This window comes from Gasterosteus aculeatus, chromosome 12, assembly GCF_964276395.1.
Source record: "Gasterosteus aculeatus chromosome 12, fGasAcu3.hap1.1, whole genome shotgun sequence".
NCBI classification, from domain to species: Eukaryota; Metazoa; Chordata; class Actinopteri; order Perciformes; family Gasterosteidae; genus Gasterosteus; species Gasterosteus aculeatus.
Window position 1 is genome coordinate 9581297 of NC_135700.1, and position 24261 is coordinate 9605557.

The window sequence follows — 24261 nt, forward strand, 5'->3', positions numbered from 1 at the left end:
GGTAGTGGGTGAGTACACATGAGGCTTCTAACATTTCGCAAATTGTACCTGTGATGTCAGTGGTATGAATCAACCACAAGAAAGGTTGATTCTTTTTTTTAATGGAAGATGCTGAATTTCGAATTGAAACAGGCAGGTTTGTCATGTGTAAACAGGGCTATCTACCTTCTTGTTAGATTACAAAATAATCCGTTTTTAATGGGAGGATTTCAGCTTCTGATCTTCCTCTCTGTGTTTCACTTCAGATCCAAAACTTTGCTCAGTAGTTCAGAAGTGGGCGGAGACCTTTCCTCTTCACTCCAGCCAATAGGCGAACAGCTGTGAGTGATGGGGGGAGAGTCGGGTGCAGAAGTGCGCACCGGTAACCCGGCTGTCAATTAGCGAAGAGCCTCCACCGGTGAGCAGCTACGCGCGGCGCGAGGTGATTAAACACGCGGCGTTTTGTTTGTAAATTAAAAAAAAAGACAATTAGCATGTATTGACCTTTTGTCACCAAGCCCGAGCTGTGTTGTCTTTTCGTCAGAGTCGTGCCGTTTTGCCTGTCCGGCTGGGAGACGATGGAGTGGCGCCAGCAGACCAGCGTGAGCTGTGAAGAGGCCTTCGGCGAGGCGCAACGCTGGATCCAGGTACGCGCTGCACCTCCATCCGCCGCCTTCTCTTTTCTTTTGTGTTCCTTTTTTAGCTCACCTGTGCGCAGGTCAACCGGGAAAAGTTTGACCAATGAGTCACTTGACCCCTGAAAATCTATTGTCACCCACAATAGATTTTAAGTTCACGGACTTATTTAAGTTTAAATGAGAAATATTGCGCGAAAAGACTCCTGACAGACTTTTTTTTTTTTTTTTTTTTTTTTTACTGTAGCACTCACAGGCCCGCAGAGGGAAATGCACATTGCATTGAAGCCATATAGGCCGGTAACGTTAATGTTTAAGAGAAAGGCCTTGCACTGTGAGGAGGTTTGTTCTTCACTCACTATCTCCATCTCATGGTGTCATAAAAGCTCTTCTAGGGACGTCTGATGCAAATTAACCTCTGCTTATAAACACACTGATACTTCCATCCAAAAGCTGTTTTTGACTTTGTCTATTGATATTTTGTCTGTCCTTAACAAATAAACCACAAATACCCCAAAGTAATGTTTGTCAGCTGAGATGCGGTGATCTCCATGAACACATCGTGGAGAATGTTGTTTTTATGGCAAAGCCTTTTTCTAGGTTGTTAAAGGCTGCTGCTGCCAACAACATTGTTGAAATTGTAATCCTCAAGTCCTAACCAATAAATACAACTTGTAGGCTCCGGGCACAGAATTTCCACCAACTCCAAATGGAACCATTAATGTCAATTGTGTCCGAGTGGCTCATTAGGAGAATTCTGTCTTGTGCGTTCTTGGCATGAAGCCCGTGCCAATTTAACCTGGTTTTCCTGCACTGGCGACTGGAAGGCTGGATGGGTGAGCAGTGATGAGGTGTGTGTGTGTGTGTGTTTTTGTGAAGGAAGCCAAGCATGCTATGGCAAATGGTTCCACAAATTCTCCCACATGCCAAACATCAGGAACGCGTTGGCACCAATATTCAGTGTAACCGATTGGAGGATAATAAGCTTCCATGCATTCAGGTGGTCAGCAATTGTTGTTGTTCATCTTTAGCCGGGTGCCGGCGGCCATTACCGGTAAATGTTTGCTCAATCCCTACTGGATTTGAGAGGAAATCGAATGGATTGGCCTCTTCTACATAATGTAAACAGTCCATTTCATCTTGCTGTAAAAGGAGCAGAACGTTGCTGACACTACCTAACCAGGGGGATTCATCTCGACCTGCAAATGTAGTGCAATGCTCCCTTTTTTTAAATATATCTACAGCTCTGCAACAATTATTTTCTTTATGGGTTCATCTACCATTTGCTCAATTAATATTTCTCTCTATAACATACAACACAGTGGGGAAAATGCAGATTTGTTTACAGTCCAAGGGGACATCTTCATGTCTTATCTGCTCCACGGTCCAGAATCCAAAGAGATCTGCGTCACGATTTGACACATTTGAGAGGCTGGAACTAACAAATGTTGTTCACATTCAAAAATGACTATACAGTTAACAAAATAGTTACACATGTATGGACTGATCAGTGCCTGAAGGCCTATCAATCGAAGTCTTTGAACTGGAATGCGTGGATTTCGTAATGATGCTGCATTTTCATCCCAATTGAGATAATTGCCGTCCCTTGCTTTTTTTTTGTCCAATTTCAAGTTTGCAACTTACTTATATATGGCTGCAATCCATGAAAAATGGCCGTTAAAGTTCTGGTGCCGTAGAACAGAGTCCATCTCCACCTGGTGATAGTGCGCGATGCCGTTAACCGGGCACTGCGTTGTTTGTCTGATTCCGTTCCCGGTGCCTACCACTGAAAATGAGTTGTGACGGTGGATTCCCGGGGGGACTAATTAGTGAGAAGAATAGCATTTTGGGGCTCTGTTAGTTACGGAGCTGAACCGTAATAGCCCAATTTTTATGTCCTCATTACAAAGCCCACATTGCAGTGTGCTTGCTTCTACTCTGTAAAATCAGTTTAGATGCCGCCTTTGTTTTGATGCGAAACATATTTGATGTTTTTGGTGAGAATGTCCATGTATGTATATGTAAGCATGGCCCGATGTTATGCTGTTCAGATAGTTTTGATTACAGCGCCTAGCTTTTGTGCCGTAGTCGGCAGGTTTTCCCTGCTGAGTGTTAACAGTATCCAGCTCACTTAATTTAATTTACTTCATTTTACCGTTGAGAACTACAACATGGGAGTGTTTTCACAGAGGGCTGAAGAATGACTTTAATTAACTCCAACCAGGACTTTGTTTTCCTAATTCTTGCCACAGTTTCTTTTTTGTCCCCCTAACAGCCACAGAAAAGTGTTGTGCATAAAGGACCAAGTCACTCGTCAACAGTTGACCCAAACACTTTAATTAAAATAGTTTTAACACCTTAGAGACCTCACTGCACTTAACTTAACAACCTAATTTGGTTTGTTAACTTCCATTGTTTTCATGTGTTTGTACTATGTTCATTATTTCTAGTGTTGACACCAAATACATTTTTGAAGCCAATTATGGAGGCCGTTTCAGTGATACTTGATAAATGATGCTGATCATAATTTAGGACATGGGAAAACAAGCTGATAATGATTATATTTTCTTTTCAACGTTTTGTTAATGATGCCCTAAATAGTTAATGACAATTATTTACCCATATTCAATGACATTCTTTTTCGTTTTGGGGCTTACGTTTGTTGTTACCTGCCAGTCAAAAGTTTGGACACCTTCACATTTAATGAGAAGCTTTGACTGTTACTCTGCGCCACTACCAGTATTTGTTTAGTATAAACTCATAGCATTCTGTTTGCATTCTGTGGCCAAGTACAAATGCAGTCATCAAATTCTAAATATTTCCTTTTTTTTTCTTCTTTTTTTTTTAGGATGTGACCGGAAAATCATTTGGCTCCAACGACTTCCGTGCCGCACTGGAGAATGGAGTCCTGCTTTGCGAGTGAGTAACGATGCACAAACCTTTTTGCAATGTCACCTTTTACTTTCAGGGAATTAAATTCAAGCTAAATGCTTAGGGAAGTATAGTTGCTCTTCGATGTGGCTCGCGGTCTCGGAACCTGCTTTTAAGTGGACGTAAACATTACCAAAACGCATATGGAATGAATGAATGAATTACATGTTATCAGATGAGATTTCTTTTTTTCTACACCAACTTTCTTATTTTATATCACTTCCTGTGGAGTAGTTTCCTGTAAGTAAAATCAACTTGTAGCTGCAAAGGAACACCCTGATAATACCACTATAAATTGTTTCCAAATATGTGGGGCATCAAACCATAATGTTCTAAATGTCCTATTTGTGCTTCTTCTAGCTTGATCAACTGTCTGAAACCTGGCATTATTAAGAGAGTCAACAGGCTTTCTACTCCCATCGCTGGCCTCGTGAGTTTATGAATTTACATTGACGTGTTTAAGTGACAGGTAGCTTTGTGGTGTGGCGCAGGCGGCTCACTCTCAGGAAGGTACAAAAAACATTTAAAAGACTCGTGCCAGCCAGGAAATTGACGCATTTTGTGGTTTCCTGTTCAATGCTATGAGAGACGGTGGTGCCTCTGTCTGAATGATCCTGAAACTGTATTTCAGTTTGACGACTGAACTGCTGAATATATATATATATATATATATATATATATATATATATATATATATATATATAATATATATATATTCAGGACTGTTTTATTTTTGTATATGGCATGAATACAAATTTTTATTTAGGCTCCAGGCTGGGTTTTTTGTTGGCAAATTTAATTGCCCAAACTGCCCAAAGCAAAGGGAATAAGGCATCGACACATTTCAACCTCCCAATAAATAGACAGCACAACGTTGGAAGCTGGACTGAAGGAGGGTGTCTGGTGCAGATGCAGCAGAGAATGTGCAGTTACTTTGACCCCCTAACGCACGACAGTGATGGTTTTGATTACTGCTGATTATACCGAATTGTCTTTACTATAATATAAAGATTGTAGTATGTAAAAGACTAAAAAATGAATTAAACCAGGGTTTTAGATTTTAGAATTTATTTTTAAATGTATGAAATAAATAAGAAGTTGAAACTGCTATTAAGATAAATGATGCTCTGCCCAGCTTTCATTGAATCCTTTTTAATGTTACATTTAAAACTAGTTGTGGTTTTGAGTTAAACTAGAAAGGTTTTTTTTTTGCTGTGCTTATAGATATCCGATCAGGCAGCGTACTGTTGGTGTTGGATTTTCCCCCAGCTCTCCTGACGTTACTTCAAACGGCATTCACAAGCTCTTCTGACTCCCCAGTTTGCTACCTGCACTCATTTTGCTGCCTCGTTTTAATCTCCAGGATAACGTAAATGTATTCCTGAAAGCCTGTGGGAAAGTGGGACTGAATGTGTCCCAGCTGTTTCATCCAGGAGACCTGCAGGACCTGTCCACCCGTGCAACACTCAGGTAAAGATGTCTCACACAAGCCATGTCTTGTCAGGTTAAGTGACTGTGTGCATCTGCCTAAAGCTTCTGAAGCTCATGCCAGCACAGAGATGCCCTCATTTCTACTTCCAAAGGTCAACTAACTTGACAAATATCATTGCTCGATTCCGATGTGTTTTGTATTTGCTGCACATTGTTCAGCGCATGCCACACTGAGGTGGTTTTAACTGTAATGCCTGTGTTGGAAGAAGCTTATAGTCCGAGACACTCTGCTGCTTTGCATTTTTTAGAAGGTATGAGCTGTGCCCGATGACAAGCTGCTGCTTTGTACGCGTTGATAGCCCGTCTCCATCTGTACGTTCTGATAAGTAGCTTGCAAATGAGAAGGCTTAAAAGGCCAGTGTAGATCTCCCTCCCCCACACCCCCGCTATCCAAATACCTCATTTGTTAACTGCAGTATGCAGTAGATTTTAAATTGTATCAAAACGGGTGTCACTCTTCTGCATAGATACTTGTTTATCTTTTTTTATTTTTATTTTAGGCAAGATGAAAGTGACCGAAGACTCAAAAATGTAAGTTTGATTGGAATGTATGCTCACGTAAACATTTTCTTATTCTGTATCTTTGCTGTTAATTACGTGTACACGCTTGTGTGCACGGCTGGTATTTTACATGTTTCAAAGTGTATGACCTTGTTTGTGAAGCTTCATTTGAATTGCACAATAGCTGACAACATGGATACAGTAATGAGGATGTTTGTCAGAGCACTTTCTTTGAAACGGTTGTAGAATTTTCTTTGAATTCACCAATTAGGGTCAATTTGCACTACTGAAATCCAGTTTTTGTGCAGCTCTCCAACTAGGTGCACTAAACAATTTAAGTTTCTTTACACTGATTTCACGTACAGCACTGATGCATTGTTAATTAATGTTGCACCTTTAGACAAAACACAGATTTACTTGAAGAAAAATCACATGTGGCAATTAACACCATTAGCAGTGGATTAACCTTTATATGTGCTGTGTAATTATTCTGCTTTGCCTGAAGTTGTTATTTGACTTCATCATTTGTGCTGAAACATGAAGTAACTGTTAAGTTGGTTTAACACTGAGTGCCGGTGAGGTAGCGGCTACAGGGAATCCATAGAGGTATTTCATCCCCGTATTCTTCAGCACTGTGAATGTGGATTGATTCAAATCTCACGGTCCACCATGTAACTTCTCAATCTTTGACGACTTTGTTAAAATACAGAGACATTTTGACATGTAGTGTTGTTGATGGTTGTCTTTGCAGCAAAGGCTGATGCTCTGCCGTGGAAAAAAAGGCCATCTGTTAAAATGGTACCCGTCGCCTCAAGGCAAATGAGAACGAGTTGTATCCAAAGGGTTTTCATGTCAGTGAAGAGGTCTCTATCCTCACAGGACATCACTGGCTGTCCTTATTAATGGTGTCAGGATTGTCTGACTGTCAACTCTTTTGGAGTGTTTGAGCTCTTATGGAGAAGGATCTAATACAATACTTTCTACAGCAGTGGAAGCTTTCACTCGCCTGAATCCTTAACTGCCGAAATGTACACAGTTACGTGTGCGCTTTTTTAACTTTTTAGTTGGCGAGGAATTGAATTGAGGAAATGTATTTATAGAAAACCCAAACGTTTTAGCAGGTAGGGGGAAAGGAGTTGTGTGTGTGTGTGTGTGTGTGTTTGGTGACATTGTTGTTTACTCTCTCAGGTTCTCGTCACGATCTACTGGTTGGGTCGCAAGGCTCACTTGGACTCATTCTACACTGGCCCTCAGCTGAACTTCAAGGCCTTCGAAGGGCTCTTGGGATTGGCCTTGTCAAAAGTGAACTGCTCTTCTAGCCTTTAACGCGGGTGTAGTCCTTTTTCACTTTTTCTTTTTTTGACTGCAACTCCGCATTCTAAATCTAGGCGCTAGATGAGGGCTGGTATCCAGAGAGGGAGGAATGTCGCGGCCTGAGACCGAGCTACGGATGGGCCAAGTCTGTGGACAACATTGACTCTCGAGATTTTCGAACCCGCCCAAACAGTGAAGGTACATCCGTCCACAGCTTCTGCCCTCCACACCGCCTGACCTGAAGCCTGACTGCCTTTTTGTTTGACTGTAAAATAGTTACTGTTCATGAATCTTTGAAATTGCTCCGTAATCAAACACTTGGGCTATAAGTGACATACTTTTCCTTTCGCATCCATTTTGTTTTGATGCATTATGAGTTCCTTCATTTTTATTTTTGCCAGAAAAAGAAAGAACTGCTGATGCAACTTTGCTGCAGGCGAAGACATCACATCAATCCAAATATTTGTGAGAAGAGGCCTACGTGCGTCAGTCTGCTAAAAAATAGATGCATTTTTCACAATTCATGAATTGCAAGTTTAGGGTTTCATGTGTTCCTCACGTTCCTCTTTTTGATCGACCAAATTTAAGTTTGATCAACAACATTCTGATCTTTCACAATGTGTAATTGGTTTTCTCTCTGCTGGGCTTGATCTCCATTTACGTCATTGATAGATTGTGACAAGTTCCACACCATGCTGATAAAAGTTTGTGTGATGACGGTGAAATACTTTGCTATGTTAAGACTCAGTCTCCCGCGTACGTGCTAAGGGACACACTCTTTCATGCGTTCTTGGCCTAGTTGGTTTACTTTTTAGTCGATTTTAGCTTGTAGGTCAACTCGTCGTTCTCCAGATTTGTATTCTAACTCTTTTCTCATTTCCCACATGTTTGTGCGGTCTCAAGGCTGTGGAAGCGACGCTGAAGCTGAGCAGGTGTTCAAGATGGAGACAACCAAGCAAAACAAAGGAAACGGTTTTATCCCTCCGCTGCCTCCACGGAGAAAACAAGGACGGGAGGAGATGGGAAGCCCACTATCCAGGTACTGAGAACGTGTCTGCTACTGAGTGCACTGACCGCCACTAACCAACTTGTCAATCGCCAACCTTTCCCTGTAGTTCCCAGCGGTTTACGATTTATTTATTTTTTTTATTCATGTTTGAATGTTTATTTATTATAAAAGTTGGCACTTATTTACTAAATGTGGAACATACCAGAGGATCATTTTCATTTCCAAATCCAACTGAAAGCATTATTTGTGAAACTGTTATTCAAGGAAATATTGTGTGATGAGAGAACTGGGTTCAATATTATCCATCAATAGTATAATGACATGAATTGTTCCTTTTTAACTCATCAAATTTCAAGGTTTTCCAATCAGTTGAGCACTCATCTTACTTTTTAAATTCACTTTTTATCTTCACACGAAGCTCAAATTGATGATGTGGAGAGACGTGCGTTCATGAACATAGAAGTCACAAGCAGACTGGCTCACTTTTATTCTCATTTTTTAATACGGTATTTATCTCTTGTATTATTACGCCTTTCATTCTAAATGACACTACAACCACTTTCTCAGTCTACACTCAGTTATGGCTTTGCTTTTGTTTTTAGCACTTGTCTCCAGAGGTCCGTCCATGTTCTATTTATCAACACGATAAGTGGACCTTTGAGAACCTTTTTGTAGGGTCGTGATTTATGGGAGAAGTTACGTGATTCTCATTACATTTGTGAGCTTGATGTCGTCACTTTTAATTCTCAACCATTTTACCTGCCAATCCGCTGCTTGGATCCGAACATTCTCAACTAAAAACAGTGAATTTGCCTTCATGCATTAATCATCAGCCACGATTCCACCCTTAACATTTTGGAGCGGCTCCGCGAACATTTCTGTGATACTTCTTTATCTAAAGTGATGCGACATAGACGTGCGTATCCCGCTCTTTGCTGCAGCATTGAAGACAATCCTTTCCCCACACAACCTCGCCACAATGAGAGTCCTTCAGAGTGTGCCATTGATGAAGAGCTTTTCCTGAGAGCTCCATGCGAGGACGACTCTGAGGATGATTATACTGACGCCGACCCCGTCCTCGATGACTTGTATTTCCGGCGAATGCAGCAGACCCTTCATCAGACATCCAACAACCCAAACTATGACTGCTTTTTACCCCGATATTGGACACCTGAAGAGGATACTCGCGTGCGCACCATCTACCTCGGATCTCGTAAAAGACCCTGGTATCGTAAAATGCAAGGCTTAAGGTCTGTTGGCTGATTTTACTGTTTGCTGATTTTACTGCTCTATCCGGTGCGACTGCTTTAAGATTCATAAATACTTAATTTACTAATACAAGTCAAAGTTGCAGTTTTGTGTAACTTGCATTGCTTTAGCGCATTTACTTTTAAAGAAGCAAAAAATGTTGCATGGCTGGAGTGATATTGACTGTACCTCTCAGTGAAATCTATCAAAGTTAAGTGTGTGGCGCTAAAATAACCTACTGTCCGTCATGGCTGCATGTGATCAGGTGTCTTCTGTCGATCATTGTTTTTGTCTATAGTTTAGAGAAAGTTGCTAAATCCATATTGACTACTGCAGTAGCTTAACTAGGCACATGAGAATAGCTAGCATTACTTTGCTTTTTTAGTTTCTAAAAATAAGTTAAAATGACCCAACATTTTTACATTTTGCATTCATGTAATTTCTGTGAATTTCTGTTAATGTTTCTCATCTTCTGTATCTTTAACTGTAGCCATAAAGCATCTGGTTCCTCCTCGGAAGTATTAGACGTAATTTCCTGGCTTGAGACATCTGCTGCTGAGCAGAATATCTCTACTACATCTGGAGAGCATCGAAACCTCGAAGAAGCTTTCTGCCAAGCCTGAACACGACTGTCCTAAAGAGCAACAGCAAATGAAAGCTGCTCTACAACACTGGATTTGTTCTCTTTTCTCGTCATGTAGCAAAGTGTCAAAGCGAACCGGTTACTGCACTTGCAAATCCCGAATTCATCTGCAAACTCCTTAACTATGGCATGCAAATGTTGCCCTGTTTATCAGAGATATTCCATGAAGTTATGATGGAAATTAAACCTGCTTTGAATTTGCACTGCTACTGATTGTTTTCACAGGTTCTATGTAAGAGCTGGCATTCATCGCTTTGCTGATGTGAGACATTTTTTAGTGACTCATTAGTTTGACTGATGACACGTGCCTTGACATACTTTGACCTGTCGTTTAGCACACCTCTTGTGTGTTCCAGTTCACTCTGTGTGAATGGGGCTGTGGTCTGGACAAATGAAGTGTATCAATAAACTAAAATATTGCGCATTTGTTTTGCCAAGATCTACTTCGTTTTGTATTGCAGCTCTGGTACGGAATGCATGAAGGCATGTGTTTTTGTGTCTGTCCAATATTTCCGAAATATATGTATAGAATGCCTCTTATGTGTTTAGTGACGCTCAGGCCCTCGTCATTCCTAGCCTTCATTGTTTAAAATCATGCTGTTTGTTACTTTGTCAAACCAGGTAGGTGCCTTTTTTTATATTTAGATAGTTGCGTTTTGATTTAAAGTCATTAGTCTGTGTGTCTTTTTTCTTTGGTTCTGTAGAACTTATCAAATCCAGGTCAGACCTGAGAGACCAGTCCAGGTCAACCCTGGCTGGATTTGGTGAGTTCCTCAGTTTTGCACAAAGGCGTCTGAGACCCTTCTGACTAATTGCTTTGTTGCCGCTTGCTCGGAGTGCCTTTGTTTGTTTTCAACTTGCCCTGCCGGCCTCATTTATGCTGCAAACATACTCTGCCTTTTCATAAAGACGAAGCACCTGGGATAACTCCTATTAGTTTTCATGGCGGTAGAATTTATGACAAACTACAGGATGACTTGTAATCAGTTTTGGTTCCTCCCCATTTAAATCATGTCACTGTTTTGATACACCTGCTAAATGCTTCTGTGATGTACTCGAATGTCACCTGACACCCTCTGTTGCCCGCAGCAGTGCTATTACTGGTTGCTGTTGTGTTCTCCTGACGGCAACATCTGTTGCACTTCATACTGCTGCCTTACTTGACTTGCATGACTCTCCTGCTCGCACTTTGCTAAGGATTTTGTTGTTTGGATGCAGAATGTCGTGCTGCAGCTGTTAATAGTGCGACGTTCTGCCTTGTGATGTTCAATGTACTGTTTTGGCTTCGAGCTGACATGAAGCACGTGGGGGAAAGTAACGTTTGTGTGCGCTGCAACACTACTATTCATCATCTTTCTGCTACATGGTGCTGCTTCCGTGTTTGCTCTGTAGATCTGTAATTTATTCCCATTTCCTGCCTCTTTGCCCGTCTGAACCAGGAGCAAATCCCTCAGTGATATTCCGATGGTGTACCCTGTGCGTAAAGTTCCTGGTGGGACCACCATTTATGATTTGGACCACGAGTGCGGCCTGGAAACCAAACGGAAGTGTAGCGTTGCTGCCAAGGACAGTGAAGCTCAGTGGCATGATGTAAGTCTAGAAAAGCCTCTTTAATAATGAAAAAGTTAGTATTGTATATTATGCTGTGATATTAATGTAGCAACTTTTTCTGCTTGGGAAGATGTGTGATAAGAATGAGTGGAGCAAGAGTTATCATTACTATATGACTGCTAGTATATCTTAAGTAAAATAAATCCCAATCTCAACAAAATATTTTTGAAGGTCTGATAAGATGGAAGAAAAATGGTTTTAAAACAATTTTCAACATTACATTGAAGTTTTCTGAATATAAGCAAAGGTGTTTGAGTTGTGCATTTCGTTTCAGGACTTGATGAAGTGGAAGAACCGTCGCAGGAGCACAAAGTCTGACCTCCGCAAGAAATCGCAAGAATGGGACCAAGTGATTAACCAGATGGCCATTGGTGCCATGAATAGATTTGAAAAGAAAGAAGCACAAGGCGGACTGCCAAGGTACGCTCGTGCAACAAATGTGGAAATCTTAAGTTGAAGCTTCCAAACACTGTTGCTACCCACAATTTATTGAAACTCTTTCTGTAGCTGCTGACCTCTCTTGATAACTGAGTACGGCACAGTAAATTCATGTAATATGACACATCCCCCCCCACATCTCTCTGCTTCCTTTTTATTACATCTGCTCCTCCTTCCTCCCGTGACAAATCCCCAGAGACCAGCAGTCCCCACGCAGGCATCACGCTTCCCCTCGTCCTTACTCCACCTCTCCGCCATCAAAGTCATCGAGCTGTAATCTCCGGCCACATACTCGGGCTCTGCTGGCCTGCAGCGACTCCACAGAGGCACCTTTCAGCTCCAGGTCTCCACTTGGCACCTACAACTCAGTCCGCGCTTCGGTACGTTAAAAGCCATGATCTGTTGTGCCTGCCTGACCTCCATCAATGTCCCTGAATGTCTTTTTTTTAATTTATTTTGCATTGCCATTATTTATCCTTTAGGGATCCCCATTTGGAGCTATGCCTGCCGCTGATGGGAAGACCTACTCTGCCTCCCTGGCTTCAGACGGAGCAAGAGTTACCACCCCTTCTCTAGACTTTCCTTTCAGCTCCCAGACCCAAGTCAAGGCGCAGTGCAGCCCAGCTCCCCTCCAGCCCACGACACAGATGGTACAGCCGAAAAATGTTTTTACCAACCAAATTGTTACTCTGAACCCAACTTCACAGCTAAACGATACCTCAAAACCACCAAGGATCCTGCTGAATCCATGTGGATTCAACGTGATCCTCCATTCCGTGATTTCACCATTGCGGCCCAATGTTTATCAGGCAGGTGTTGCTGAGCTGGAGGACTCGGCCCTGGAGAAACACGCGTCCCAGACAGAATGCCAGAAGACCTCTATGGCGCCCGCCGTGCAGCAAGCCGCAGGCCAGCCGGTCGCAGGCGTCTACAAGTACTTGTCCAGAACAGGATCGTGGTCCGGCTCGGCCAGCCTTCCTCGTGGCTACCGGCGGTCCGAGGGCTCATCTCGTCTCTCTTCTACAATGGCACCCAGACCCTTTGGTACCAGGCAGTCCAGTGTGTCCTCACTGCAGAGACGATGCAGCGTGAGTTCATTGGTTGTAACTGTTGCTCTTTGGATGAATCTGTTTAATCAAATGGTCTCCACGGGGTTTTATCATGTTTGTTTCTTTCTGTATTTGTGTATTCTACATTTTTATGTTGTCAACAAAGACAACTATTCTAAAATTAATTTCCATGAATTAAATAACGCAGCTGGTCACTGTGCTTTTGATCATACATTACTCAAATGAGGGTTATCAATGCAATTGGTCTTTGACTAGTTCAGTCGGCACATTTGCAACTTTCATTTCTTTATCAAAATATTGCTTCATATTCTCACTGACTGTTGAGCTCCATTTAAACAGTATTTAAATTAGTGGGATAACTCCACTCTTTGGGAACTCCAAATAAACAATTCCCATGGTCATCTTTACAATGAAAAGATCACCTGAATTGGCTTGATTTTGAATTTGTTAATCAATAAAATTGTCTCGTTTTGAAATTAAGACACTCAAAATGTGTGTGTGTGAGAATATGGTTCTGGGATAATACAAGAAATGCTTGGCCTCTCTGAAAATTAAAATTAGTGTGTCAAAGATTTTGGACTGATCAAATTTTTATTTAGCAGTCAGGACGGTTATAATCCCGTCTTGATAAAAGGTTTGTGCTCAGGAGGGTGCACAGGGACTTGTTTAGTCAGCCAAGAAGGTCTAAACTAGTTAACGTAATGAGCGCATTTCATGTGTTGAGGGAGGGTGTGTGTGGATGTGCTTGTATGTGAGTAAGCTTCTGTTGATCTCTCTCCTTATTAATAATGGAAACACTGGAGCACCATTGTGAACGGTGTCAGCTCCCTACAAGATTCCACATTTCTATTTTCGCACAGTGCTGTTTGGTTGTAGACGATCAGTTCCAGCTGTCTGTTGGCACAGTCACATGCCAAATGCTGCGGAGTGAATGTGGCGATCAAATCCATCTGTTCTGTCTTTGTGAGCACGTCTTGTTTTTGTTAATCTCCAGGTAGACAACAACAGCGAGGGTCGGCTTTTAAAAAGTGAGAAAGAGGAGACCTTTTCTCCAACCGCAAAGTCTTCCCTCAAAAGGCAGAATGCGACCGCCCATCTGAAAGGTCAGCACCCGGCCTCCATCAGACCGAAGGAAGCTAACCAGGCGAAGCAGAGTGGCACGGCGCAGACAGGGGAGGTGAAAGGTGCCACTCTCTCCAGCAAGACCGACGCCTACAACTCTCAGCCCTACTCCCAAACCAAGCTGGCTCCTCGGCCGTACACCAACCCGCAGAGCCGCGCCACCAAAGGCTTGACCCGTCCTTCTAATGCCAGCAATGACCACACAAAGGTATGCCAGATTATTTTTCGGCATACAGCTTTTTTTATTGGGTATATATTGATAGAACTTGGTTAAATGTTTTTGTTTTTTAGGATTTATTTTTGTATTTATCAAATTACAATCTTTTTTTTTAATAGGATTATCAAATCAATTTCAATTATCAGTCTGTGACAAGGCCTGTTAATCAATAGACAAATTCAATTAGCCAAAGTAAGATTAGAAGAACCGGGCAAATGGATGGAAAAATAATCACTTTGCTCAATTTTCAACTTGGAAGCTGGGATCAGTCGGCTGATTATATTTATTGTGGTTTAATAAACAGCTGTTCTCACTTCCTGAGGTGTCTGGATCTCAGCTATGCAGAGGGAAAAAACATTTAAATGTTGTAATTTCTGATTGCTGCTTTTTCTCTCTTTATATAATAAGCAGCTCGTAGCCTAAACTAAAACATTTGAATTACAATTCAAACTTGGATAACAATGTGGTTTATAGACATGGAGCAAACATTTATATTCTTAATGTCTTCCTCACCCACACAGGTGAGTCAGCAGTGTAAGTGAAAACACGTGTATGCGTGGGTGTACAGGGCCGTTAAATAATATAATCCCTTAAATGCCTGAAGGAAACTATAACTTCATGTTGCAGGTGATTCTATTCTGCCTGCCTGATTTTAAGTAAATACACTTTAAAGAAAAGCCTTTCGATACAATGCTGCACAAGCATTTATGTAGAAATGCATCTACATAACTAACGACAAAAGAATTTGAATAGACGGCATTTGTTGCAGGGATGCCATGATTGCGCAGTATTTCACAGAATAACCTGGTCCCTCGGTGTGTATCTTACTGTGTGGATCTAGTTTCCCCCAGGAAGCACAGGACATTGGATCACAGGGTGTCACCTTTTTTTGTGTGTGTGTGTGTGTCAGGTGGATCACAGTGACATGAGAGTAAGCCTTACTCTTAAACCGAACAGTGTACCAGACTTTGGTATCCAGACTCACTGGGGCTCCACAGGCGCAAGAGTCAAATACGTCCAACCTGGTAAGAATCTTGCTATATTTGTGGATTGCTGAAATTTTGGTTCACTGACAGTCATGTTTAATCTGTCAAAGTGACTCATTATACCTTGTATTGTAAAACGTTTTAAGAGCAGACGGCAAACACACAATCCTCTTTTTAAAACACAAATTGTCAGTTTAAGAGCTAAAATAAGCGGCTCCTCGTGGAAAAGAGCTGAAACTTATTTTTTATAGAATTTGGCTTAGTGACTTTCATGAACAGTGGCACATTTATATGGTGATGCTTTTTTGTTGTGCATTTGCTTTACATGCATAAAACTACAAATTGTAACCAGACCATGAATATTTGAATAGCAGTGAGAGAGGTGTCACTTACCCTCTACGGCTTACTGGCCTACTTTTCAACTTGGAACAGCAACCTTTCTTTAATACTACATCTCTGTACCAGCTTCAGAGATTATTTTAATACCAAGCTTCATTCACATCCCTGACCGCCTGTCCTTCCCTCCTCAGGCAGTCCAGCGGAGCTTTGCCAGCTGTGTGTGGACGATGAGATCGTGGCGGTTAATGGAGTTGCGGCGGCACTCATGAACTGCAAACAGTGGAAGGATGAAATGACGTCTTCCCTGCGAACCGGCAATCTGACCATGGACGTTCGGCGCTATGGCAACAAGGGTAAGATAATGAGCCAAAGATGGTCTTGTGCCACCCTGGTTATTTCTCCTAATTTAACCTTTTTGACCAGTGGTCACAAAAGGTGTGGCCTTAGTTTTGATGGCTGGTTGTTCCCATTAGATTGGAGCACCAGTGAAGGGATTACTCCCAACCAGCCAGGACAGAGCAGAATGACCCTCAATCTGACTGCCGCCGCGCCGGTTGTGATAGGTGGCTCCGATCACCATGCCAACAGTTGTGCCGCTACAGAAACCACTGTCAGGAAAATGTCCAAATTGAATGGGCAGGCGGACAACGTGAGCAATGTTTAAGCCAGTTATTTTATCACTTCAGTTCAAAAAGATGCACACTACTTCTGACAAGCGGTGCTCAATGGGTGAATCTTGGTGTTCTTTCACCTGCCCAGGTTGCACACGGTAAAGTCATGCATGGGGAGCTTGCTGACAACCACAAGACAGCCAGAAGTAAAGGTAATAAGGCAATAAAGTTTGCTATGGCAGTAACGTGACAAACATCTTTGAGAATAACTCCCTGTACACAATGTAAGCTGATGTTATTTGTCCTTCATATAGATTGTAATAATATTGGTAGTAAAAATCAGAAAAAGAGGGCGGAGTTTTTCAAACTTAAAGGTAAAAACTGGTTTCCGCTTAACCTTGTATAGCCGCTTTGGTGACTGTTGCTTTGCTTGGTTAAATGTTTTTAATAAGCGAAAACAAATTGTAGGCTGCACTTCTACTTTAGTACAACCATATTAGCTTAGTCCTTTTAGCTTAGTACGCTTAAAACTAAAACCCCTTTTTTTTTTTTTTTTTTTTAAAGTGAATTAGTCAAGTTAAAGTATTCAAGATGTAGAAGTTTAAATAAACGTTTATGTTCTTAATTGCTTTTGCAAACTGGGGCGGAAAAATGCTACTCTGGTGCAATTTTCAGAGCAGACTGCATTGATCATGTTAATAACATACAACTGCAATCTGCAACAGATGCTTCATTTACTGCTTGGTCTTCTGCACAATGAGTGATTTGTGATGCTCTCCTTTGTGGTTGTTGATGAATCTGATTGTGTGTGTGTGTGTGTGTCCCACAATACTTGCTTCACTCTGCTAACGCGGCAGGATTCAGCTCATGGGTTTACTTGTGTGGTAAATGCTTGCTCGGCATGTGGTTAACATTAAGCAACATGCTAGTTGTTTTGAAATCTCAACATTTGAGCACCTTTGTGTTGCCGTGAATATGTGTTCTATGTTTTACTATGGCATGCTTAAATCTCCTGCTCAGCTGCTTTTAAGTAGCTGTATGCAGTATCTAGGGTGGGGACACCTTAGCAGATCTCGACCTGACCAAAGATCAGTTGAGATCCAAGACCTCCCACGACTCTCGTTACTCACTACATTTTTCACCCGGTCCTTTAGGCAAAGCTTTACTCAGAGAAAAACAATAGTTGTATTTTGATTGACAGGGAATATTATTGTGTAGCCACTAAAAGCATCCAGAACTGCTGCACACTTGACTCTTAACTGTAAACTTTCCTGCTAACCTCCAGATTTGGAGATCGTGTAGTCTGCAGTTCATGTCTGGATGCTCTCTGGCTGCTGCCGCGGGCGGGAAGACATGGTGCACTTTGCAACATTGTGCAACGTAGGAGGACGCTGCAAAAATAAATAATCCATCATATGATCCAAGTGCCTTTTTCAAAATGCTCTGGATTCTCAGTCTTCTAATGTGTCCCCAGCCCGTTTGGTGTTTTTGTGGCCTTAATGGCATTATACCAAACTTAAAAGCTACTATATCGCGTTCTCTCTACTGACCCTTCATTTGTCCATGCAGGAGGTTCAGAATCGGCGATATCCGATGTAAGTTACCACGCCACTTGATCAAAGGATGTTTGGATGTATGTTCAAAAATAAGTTGTATGTGTGTCTCAAGAGTTGGTGTGCGCTGCACTATGATCGTGTTGGAGCCCACCGTCTGTTTGTGTATCACCAGCTCAAAGTGCCATCCCTCAGCCCCTCCTCCTCCAGCTGGTCGTGGGACCGTGAGGAGGATCGAAGGCGTCAAGAGAAGTGGCAAGAAGACCAGGAGCGCCTCCTACAGGTCATTCATTTTATTTTCATTAGAAACAGAACTACGAAGCAAAGACTTTTGTAGCCTTATATTACATGTAACTCAACATGCAAATATTTTTATGCCATCTTTTTTTTTTTTTTAATGCAGGCGCAATATCAGCGGGATCAGGAGAGGCTTGAATTGGAGTGGCAAAGGGCACAACAAGATGCAAAGCAGGAGTTATGCAGGAATACGGGGGTAATGCGGAGTGGTCCTCTGAGCATTTTCCAACAGTTTTAGCTATAACTCAGTGACCCTACGATATACCATAGTTATACCATATGTTCATCAACAAAGTCGCAGTGGATAAAGCTTGCACCTCGTATGTGTAACCGGCAACAATAACTGGAGACAGAACCCCCCCTTATTGATAATCTTGTTTGGGATACTCACAGTATCGTGTAACTTTAAAATCCCAAAGGTAACTACAGGTCAGTTTTTACACAGATGCAAAGTTTTTTAAAAAAAGGTCTCCCTATGTGAAATGTCTTCTATGGGGACTAAGATCTTCACACATGAATGTCAGTGGGCTCGATTAAGCTGAAAGAATCTCAGCTTTCCAGTCAAGCTCAATTTGTGTAACTAGAAGACTGTTTAGGGAGCCCAATGTGCTGAAATAGAAGTGTTCAGATGTCTTTAAGTCAAGTGACTCCTCTGAAAAATGTACTCTGCCATTGTCCCTTGCCAAGATGTATTGCAACTTTGGAGCGTTAACGGCAGCTTCTCTTAAACAGTCTGACTGTCTCAGAGTAGAAGGCTACATGCGTAAATAAAAAAATATTTGCTGTTTTTTTTCCTGTGCTACGGTGTTCTCTGCAGGATAATTAAGATTCGCTGATTTCAAGTTTCCCTAAATATTGTACAGCTAAAATGTGTGTTGACAGTAACACTGTACAACCTGCTAAACCTGTTTATGTTCTCTGCTTTCCTTTAAAATCTTTTTCTTTAATGTCGCAGGATTCATTTTAGAGCCCCTGGGCTCACGTTTAAATACCATTGCTTTACATTTTCTATAGAATGTCGTTTCTTTTGTTGCATTTGAAGCAGACCTCCTTTGAGATGACTGGTGGTGGTGAGCGCCCTGCCAGCTCCCAGATCTATGTGAATGGATTGACAAACAAAACCAGAAAGGAGCAGAGCCCTGCCCGAGATGAGCCGCACGAAGCAGGATCGAAGCCTCAAAGTAATGCACAAGGAGAGCGGCATGACAAGAATTCAGAACACGCCTGGTAAATCACTTTTTCTTTTTTTTTTTTTTTTTCCTCCCCAACATTGTCAGCTATTTTCCTTCCTCGCTGAGTGAAACGGTGATATGCGTGTGTGCTGACTATTGAATGAATGTTTGAGAATTTTGATTTAGAAATTCTTTTAACATATTTTTTTGTGATCTCTTCTGCATTGCTGCGTTTGCTGAATCTGCCGTTTCCTCCTGCTTCTGCTGGGCCTTAACGCTTCTCATGCTGTACTTCAGGGCTGAGGACTCCTGTGGCTTTGCTCAGCTGTCTCCTGCACACAGGTCTGGTCTAGCTATACAATATTCCTGATATTTAGCTTCTGACATGGATGTCTAGTCTATACTATATCTGTCTGGTTCGGTGCTAATTAATGACACAAAGTGGCTTTGTGATTTTGTGGGTATCTTTTAATTACTACCTTTTTTTATTTTACTACCACATTGAAACTAAAATCGGCACACACCCAGCTTGATGCTGAAAGCCCAATTCAAAATGAATAAATATTTTATTAGAGTTGTAATTCTTTCTTCTCACAGGGCAAAGTCCTGGTCCACCCCAGCATTAGCCGGCCCCTACAAGCCAGGAATCGGTTAGTCTACCCTCTGTCCTGTCTCTAGATGATAAGACGTTACCGGGCTAACTCGCCACGCTTTGGCCGATTCAGGTGATGAGAGGAAGAAGAGAGGGCCGTCTGTGTCTAACGCTGAGAAGGACAGGAAGCAGATACTGGAGGAGATGAAGAAAAGAACTCAGCTTCTGACTGATAACAGCTGGATACGTCAGCGCAGCAGCAGCTTCTACAAGGAGCCGATCTATGTTGGGGTGCCTATGAAGAGGTGCGTGTATTTGGGCTCCACAGCAACTTGTTAGATGTTTTATTTCTAGCATTACCACACTGACTTTTCCCTCTTTTTCTACCATTTTGTGAACTGTGTTGCTTCTCTGCAGGTACGAGTCTCTGGACGACCTGGATGCCTTGCGTCTGTCCACTCTCTCAACCGCCACGTTCAGCTGCCCTCGGCCACACTCTGCCGCTGCAGGTTACCGCGCTCCGACTAGGAACGCCTCCTCCCGCTACAGCACTGGAACAATGTTATCCCACAGAAATGAATTTGACGGGTACGCACTTCATTTAGAGCCTTGCTCTCGTTATTTTCTGTGTTATTCATTTTCATGCCTCACATTGTTATGTGCCGGCCCAGGATGGTGTGTGCGTCCTGGGTATCGGGGCAGCCATGGTCATAGAGACACTTATTCTCTGCTTCCACCTCACCTGTTTCCACAGGAGAGGTCATGACCAGGTTAAGGTGCAGTCAGAGGAGCTCCAATATTTGGAAGTAGTGTTTTGGTACACGCTGCGGGTCAGAGTTACCGTTGTTTTGTGACCTTTAATGAACCGACTAAAAAACGGTGTCTCCACCTGTTAAGCTCTTTTTACTTGGAAAGTACATTTTGTGGAAATATACTTGAGGGGAAGCCGCAGAATTCCAAATAACGCAGAAAAGTAAAAAATCTTCTTATTATTTACAAATATTTCACCGTGGCAAAAAGTGAAATGGAGCCGTAAATAAAGGATGTGACTTCAATGTATTTAATAAACAGATTTCAAAGTGCATTTCCTCTAATAACCACTAGATGCTGTCTCTGAAATTCCCAAAAAACTGTAAATACATTAAACTAATTCATTCATATAAATAAAACTTTACACATGAGGTTCTTTTTAACTACAATGTCTCGTTGCGGCCTCTGGGTCTGCATTGGTGTAAACGCCAGCTGGTGTAGACTGAGCAATGTGACTACCTTTTTGAAATGTCAGCAGGAATCATATATCAGTAGTTACAATCAGATCCGCTTAATTGGCATTCGTTGGAACTTGGCAGGAGCATTTCACGCCTTTTCCTTACTTCAAATTCAGTGTTCCCCAATCTGTGTTGGGCCGCATGTCTGTCGTAGTCCTGTGAGTTTTTTCTGTTGGTCTCTAGTTTTCTGCATGTGGTTTTGTGGGAGGAGCCAACCTGCTCTCCTGCTTTCTTTTAGATGCTCATTGTGAAAATCTCTAGCGGAGAACCCTGTTAGTCAACCGATGTTCATTAGCATGTACATGTAAAAGCCACTTCTAAATGTCCATATGAGCTGATGACTCTCATAACACCCTTGTAGTATTTATATACTATATATAGTATGCGCCTGAAACTGGAAATGAAGCTTAGTTTTTCTTTGCTCGAGTGGCCCACAATCCAGTGCAATTATTTAGACACAAAGGTCAGCAAGATTTCTCAAACGTTTTTTTTCCTCACTTCTCCGTCCTCCCCTCAGCGTGTGGGCTGCCACCAATATCTCAGAGGAACTCCGACTGGAGTTCATGAAACCAGAAGCCCCACTGTGAACCCTGCTGTTTGCAGCCCAAGGGTGAGTGTTTGTGTTCATAATGTTCTTTCTGAATCAGTGCAATTGTTCTTTTATGGCACCTTTTCCCTGAGCTGAAACACGGGAATGCATCCTAAAAATGTGCTTTGATGAAATATGCTCTACCCGTGCTGGACAGTAGTGCAGGAATTGGATTTGCTTGTCAAGAGTAAATGCAACTATTATTAATCAAGCTTATTAACATTTTAGCCTCTGGTGTCCCCTCCATGTGACCAGCATGCTGTACTACACATCATGGAGTGAGCAGCCGCATCACTGGCAGCTCCTGTTGGATACACTACAAACCCCAGTGACAACATCATCCAAGCTGCGCCTTTTTGTCTTAAACAGTAACTGTCTCTCTGATGTGATAAAATATTAAATCTGTGGATCCACATGCAAAGTAGACATTTACTAAATTATGGTTAATATGGTACTTATGTGAGCTTTCTTTTTTTTGCTAATATATGTATACCAAGAATATGTAGGTTTAATATATACAATAAAGTTATTAAAGCAATAATTGGTGTTTATGAATGCTTTTGTTTTGATAGTTTTGTCATTTGTCCTTTTTGCTTTTGTCATATTTGATATTACTCCAATAGTACATTAAAGATTTTATGTGGATGTAACTCATGTGTGGAGGCTCATATTAAAATTTTCACTGAAGCCCTTTGTTTTGTCCTGTAATCTCACTAAGTGCACTTTGGGGCAAATCAGTGGTATCTAATGCATGTGCTTATGTGGAATTAGGGATCTGAAACCTTTTTAGTAAATAAAGTGCATTAACTATGATCTGAGGAAGTCTATTCGTTTCTTTGTGTACCACATGGTGGCATCCTTGGTCTCATGGTAAAAACATCATTCAGAATCTTACCGCAGGTACAAACGTCTGTTAATTATGCCAAAATTATTTGAGCAGTAGTTTTTACTGTAGTAGTATTCTCACATTGGCAGACCGAGCATTTTGTTATCTTTAACTTTGTACAAAACCTTTTAAAATGGTTTATTTTTGTATATAAATACGTTTTACAAAGATTGGGACTAAAATATCATGGAAAGGTTTTTTTAAGTTTGGATGCCTCGCTGTGTCCTCACAAAAGTGAACGATTGTAAAACCGGCAAAGATGTTCGGGTCCTAAAACAGACTCTGCCTTAATGATTTAAGTGAGTTTTATCAGTTCCGACTACACATTGAAAATTGAGAGTTAAAACATCAGGTGACCCTTTAAATTAGCAGAATGAATTGCATTGGTTCAGAATAACCTGGACATTTCAGTTTAATAATCTCTCAATGGAGGTCTGCAACGCTTGACTGACCGTATTAAGGGAAGTGGTGCTCAGACTGGATGCTGTGGAAACCTGTTCATAAACCGGTTATGAGCATGTAGAACACAAAGTTGTTCTCTGCTGTCAAAAGAAAGACTGAATAAACAAATATTCTGCCTCACTTTTGGTTAATCTGGTAATCTGTTGTAAAATGTTTCAACCTCTCCATTGTACTAAATCCTGTTATTCAGTAAAATGTACGGGCGAGGAAGGCTGGTATGTTTAGAGTACTAATTGAAATATATATCATCTGTTGTGTGCATGCGGACTGCTTACACCAATCGCAGTGGGAAATCTGTTTAATAAATGACTGAAGCAGTGCTTAAAGACCTACTACTGCTTTTGGAAATGAAATGTTATTTATACACATTCATTTCCCATGAAAAGGACAAAAGCCTCCATTGTGTGGGGCGAGTTAGAAAGTGCTTCGGGTTGTTTTGGTAAACTGACCGTTGACGCGAACGTGAGGAAGCAAGGTTAAATAAAACACAGTTGAAGAGAAAGTTGAAATGGCTTCAATCTAAAGACTGAAGTGAGCCTCTGAAATCCCAAATTAAAGAAGTGTGTGTGTGTGTTTTTTTCTGCCCACTGTGCTTATAAGGAAGGAGTAGGTTCTGAGTTGCATCACACAGAAGGTCACACTGCAGTGAGTGCGTAAACAGTACTGGAACAGCACAAAGAAGTACTTCATCCATATCGGGAAGTTGTGTGGCAATGCAAATCACACGTCTGTAACCGCTCGCGCTCCGCTGACACGTCTTTACGTGAGAATAGAAAGCTGCGGGAATATTCCGGATACGTCCATGTGACTCGGAGCACGTTGGGAGAAATGTGTTCATCATATAAGACATTAAGAATGACAAATGTCTGTTGGTTCTTGGAACGCTGAGCGGTCTTTGCACCAGAGACTGATGGTTGAAAATGTTTTCATGGTTGTCTGTGATGGTCTTTTGGAATGAAGAGTTCAGCCCCCTCGAAGCCCGAGTGGAGACATTTTTTAGTTTTTGATATAGTCCATCTGTTTTGCATGACTTTTGGGACTCCGGCCTGAGCCATTGCAATATGGCGAGTAAGCCAGAAGCAACCGAGGGTCAGACTGGACAGGAAGTCTGAACATGCAGAAACATCGGCTACTTCAAATGTATCTGAAACATTTCCCAGACTGATTCAATTATTTCATACTTTTTTTTTTTTTTATGTGACTATCGAGTATAAATTGGAGTACATGACCATGAGGCTCATAATAAGAGAGAGAGAGAGATCTTGAGCACCCTTTACCTGGATATTTTAGAAACCCT

The 24261-nt window shown here is 41.7% G+C and overlaps 1 protein-coding gene across 24 annotated transcripts; it reads left to right on the forward strand.

Annotated features, from left to right (window-relative positions):
* The first annotated feature begins 272 nt into the window (after nt 1–272).
* LOC120811151 (LIM domain only protein 7) lies at nt 273–22429 on the forward strand. 24 transcript variants are annotated; one of them, XM_078085444.1, is made up of 31 exons: nt 273–397; nt 524–626; nt 3463–3533; nt 3906–3975; nt 4909–5015; nt 5537–5567; nt 6726–6839; nt 6926–7049; nt 7755–7890; nt 10456–10515; nt 11191–11341; nt 11637–11782; nt 11997–12180; nt 12283–12450; nt 12610–12888; nt 13865–14200; nt 15120–15234; nt 15726–15887; nt 16008–16183; nt 16294–16357; nt 16460–16519; nt 17715–17740; nt 17874–17981; nt 18102–18191; nt 19038–19222; nt 19465–19509; nt 19765–19817; nt 19893–20064; nt 20177–20347; nt 21545–21637; nt 21845–22429. In XM_078085444.1, the coding sequence occupies exons 2-30, from the start codon at nt 558–560 to the stop codon at nt 21612–21614; spliced, it is 3543 nt and encodes a 1180-aa protein (XP_077941570.1). In that variant the 5' UTR covers nt 273–397; nt 524–557; the 3' UTR covers nt 21615–21637; nt 21845–22429. The 24 variants fall into 24 exon arrangements, with proteins under 24 accessions (XP_077941570.1, XP_040022278.2, XP_040022287.2 ...); XM_040166344.2 differs by having other exon boundaries at nt 281–421; XM_040166353.2 differs by having other exon boundaries at nt 281–421; nt 21872–22429.
* The last annotated feature ends 1832 nt before the right edge of the window (nt 22430–24261 follow it).

Bases quoted from the DNA above. Each gene is read 5' to 3' on its own strand.
- LOC120811151 (XM_078085444.1), top strand. From the start codon at position 558: ATGGAGTGGCGCCAGCAGACCAGCGTGAGCTGTGAAGAGGCCTTCGGC. The intron at 11,342-11,636 runs GTAAGTCTAGAA...ATTTCGTTTCAG, and splicing joins GTGAAGCTCAGTGGCATGAT to GACTTGATGAAGTGGAAGAA. The intron at 14,201-15,119 runs GTATGCCAGATT...TGTGTGTGTCAG, and splicing joins CCAGCAATGACCACACAAAG to GTGGATCACAGTGACATGAG.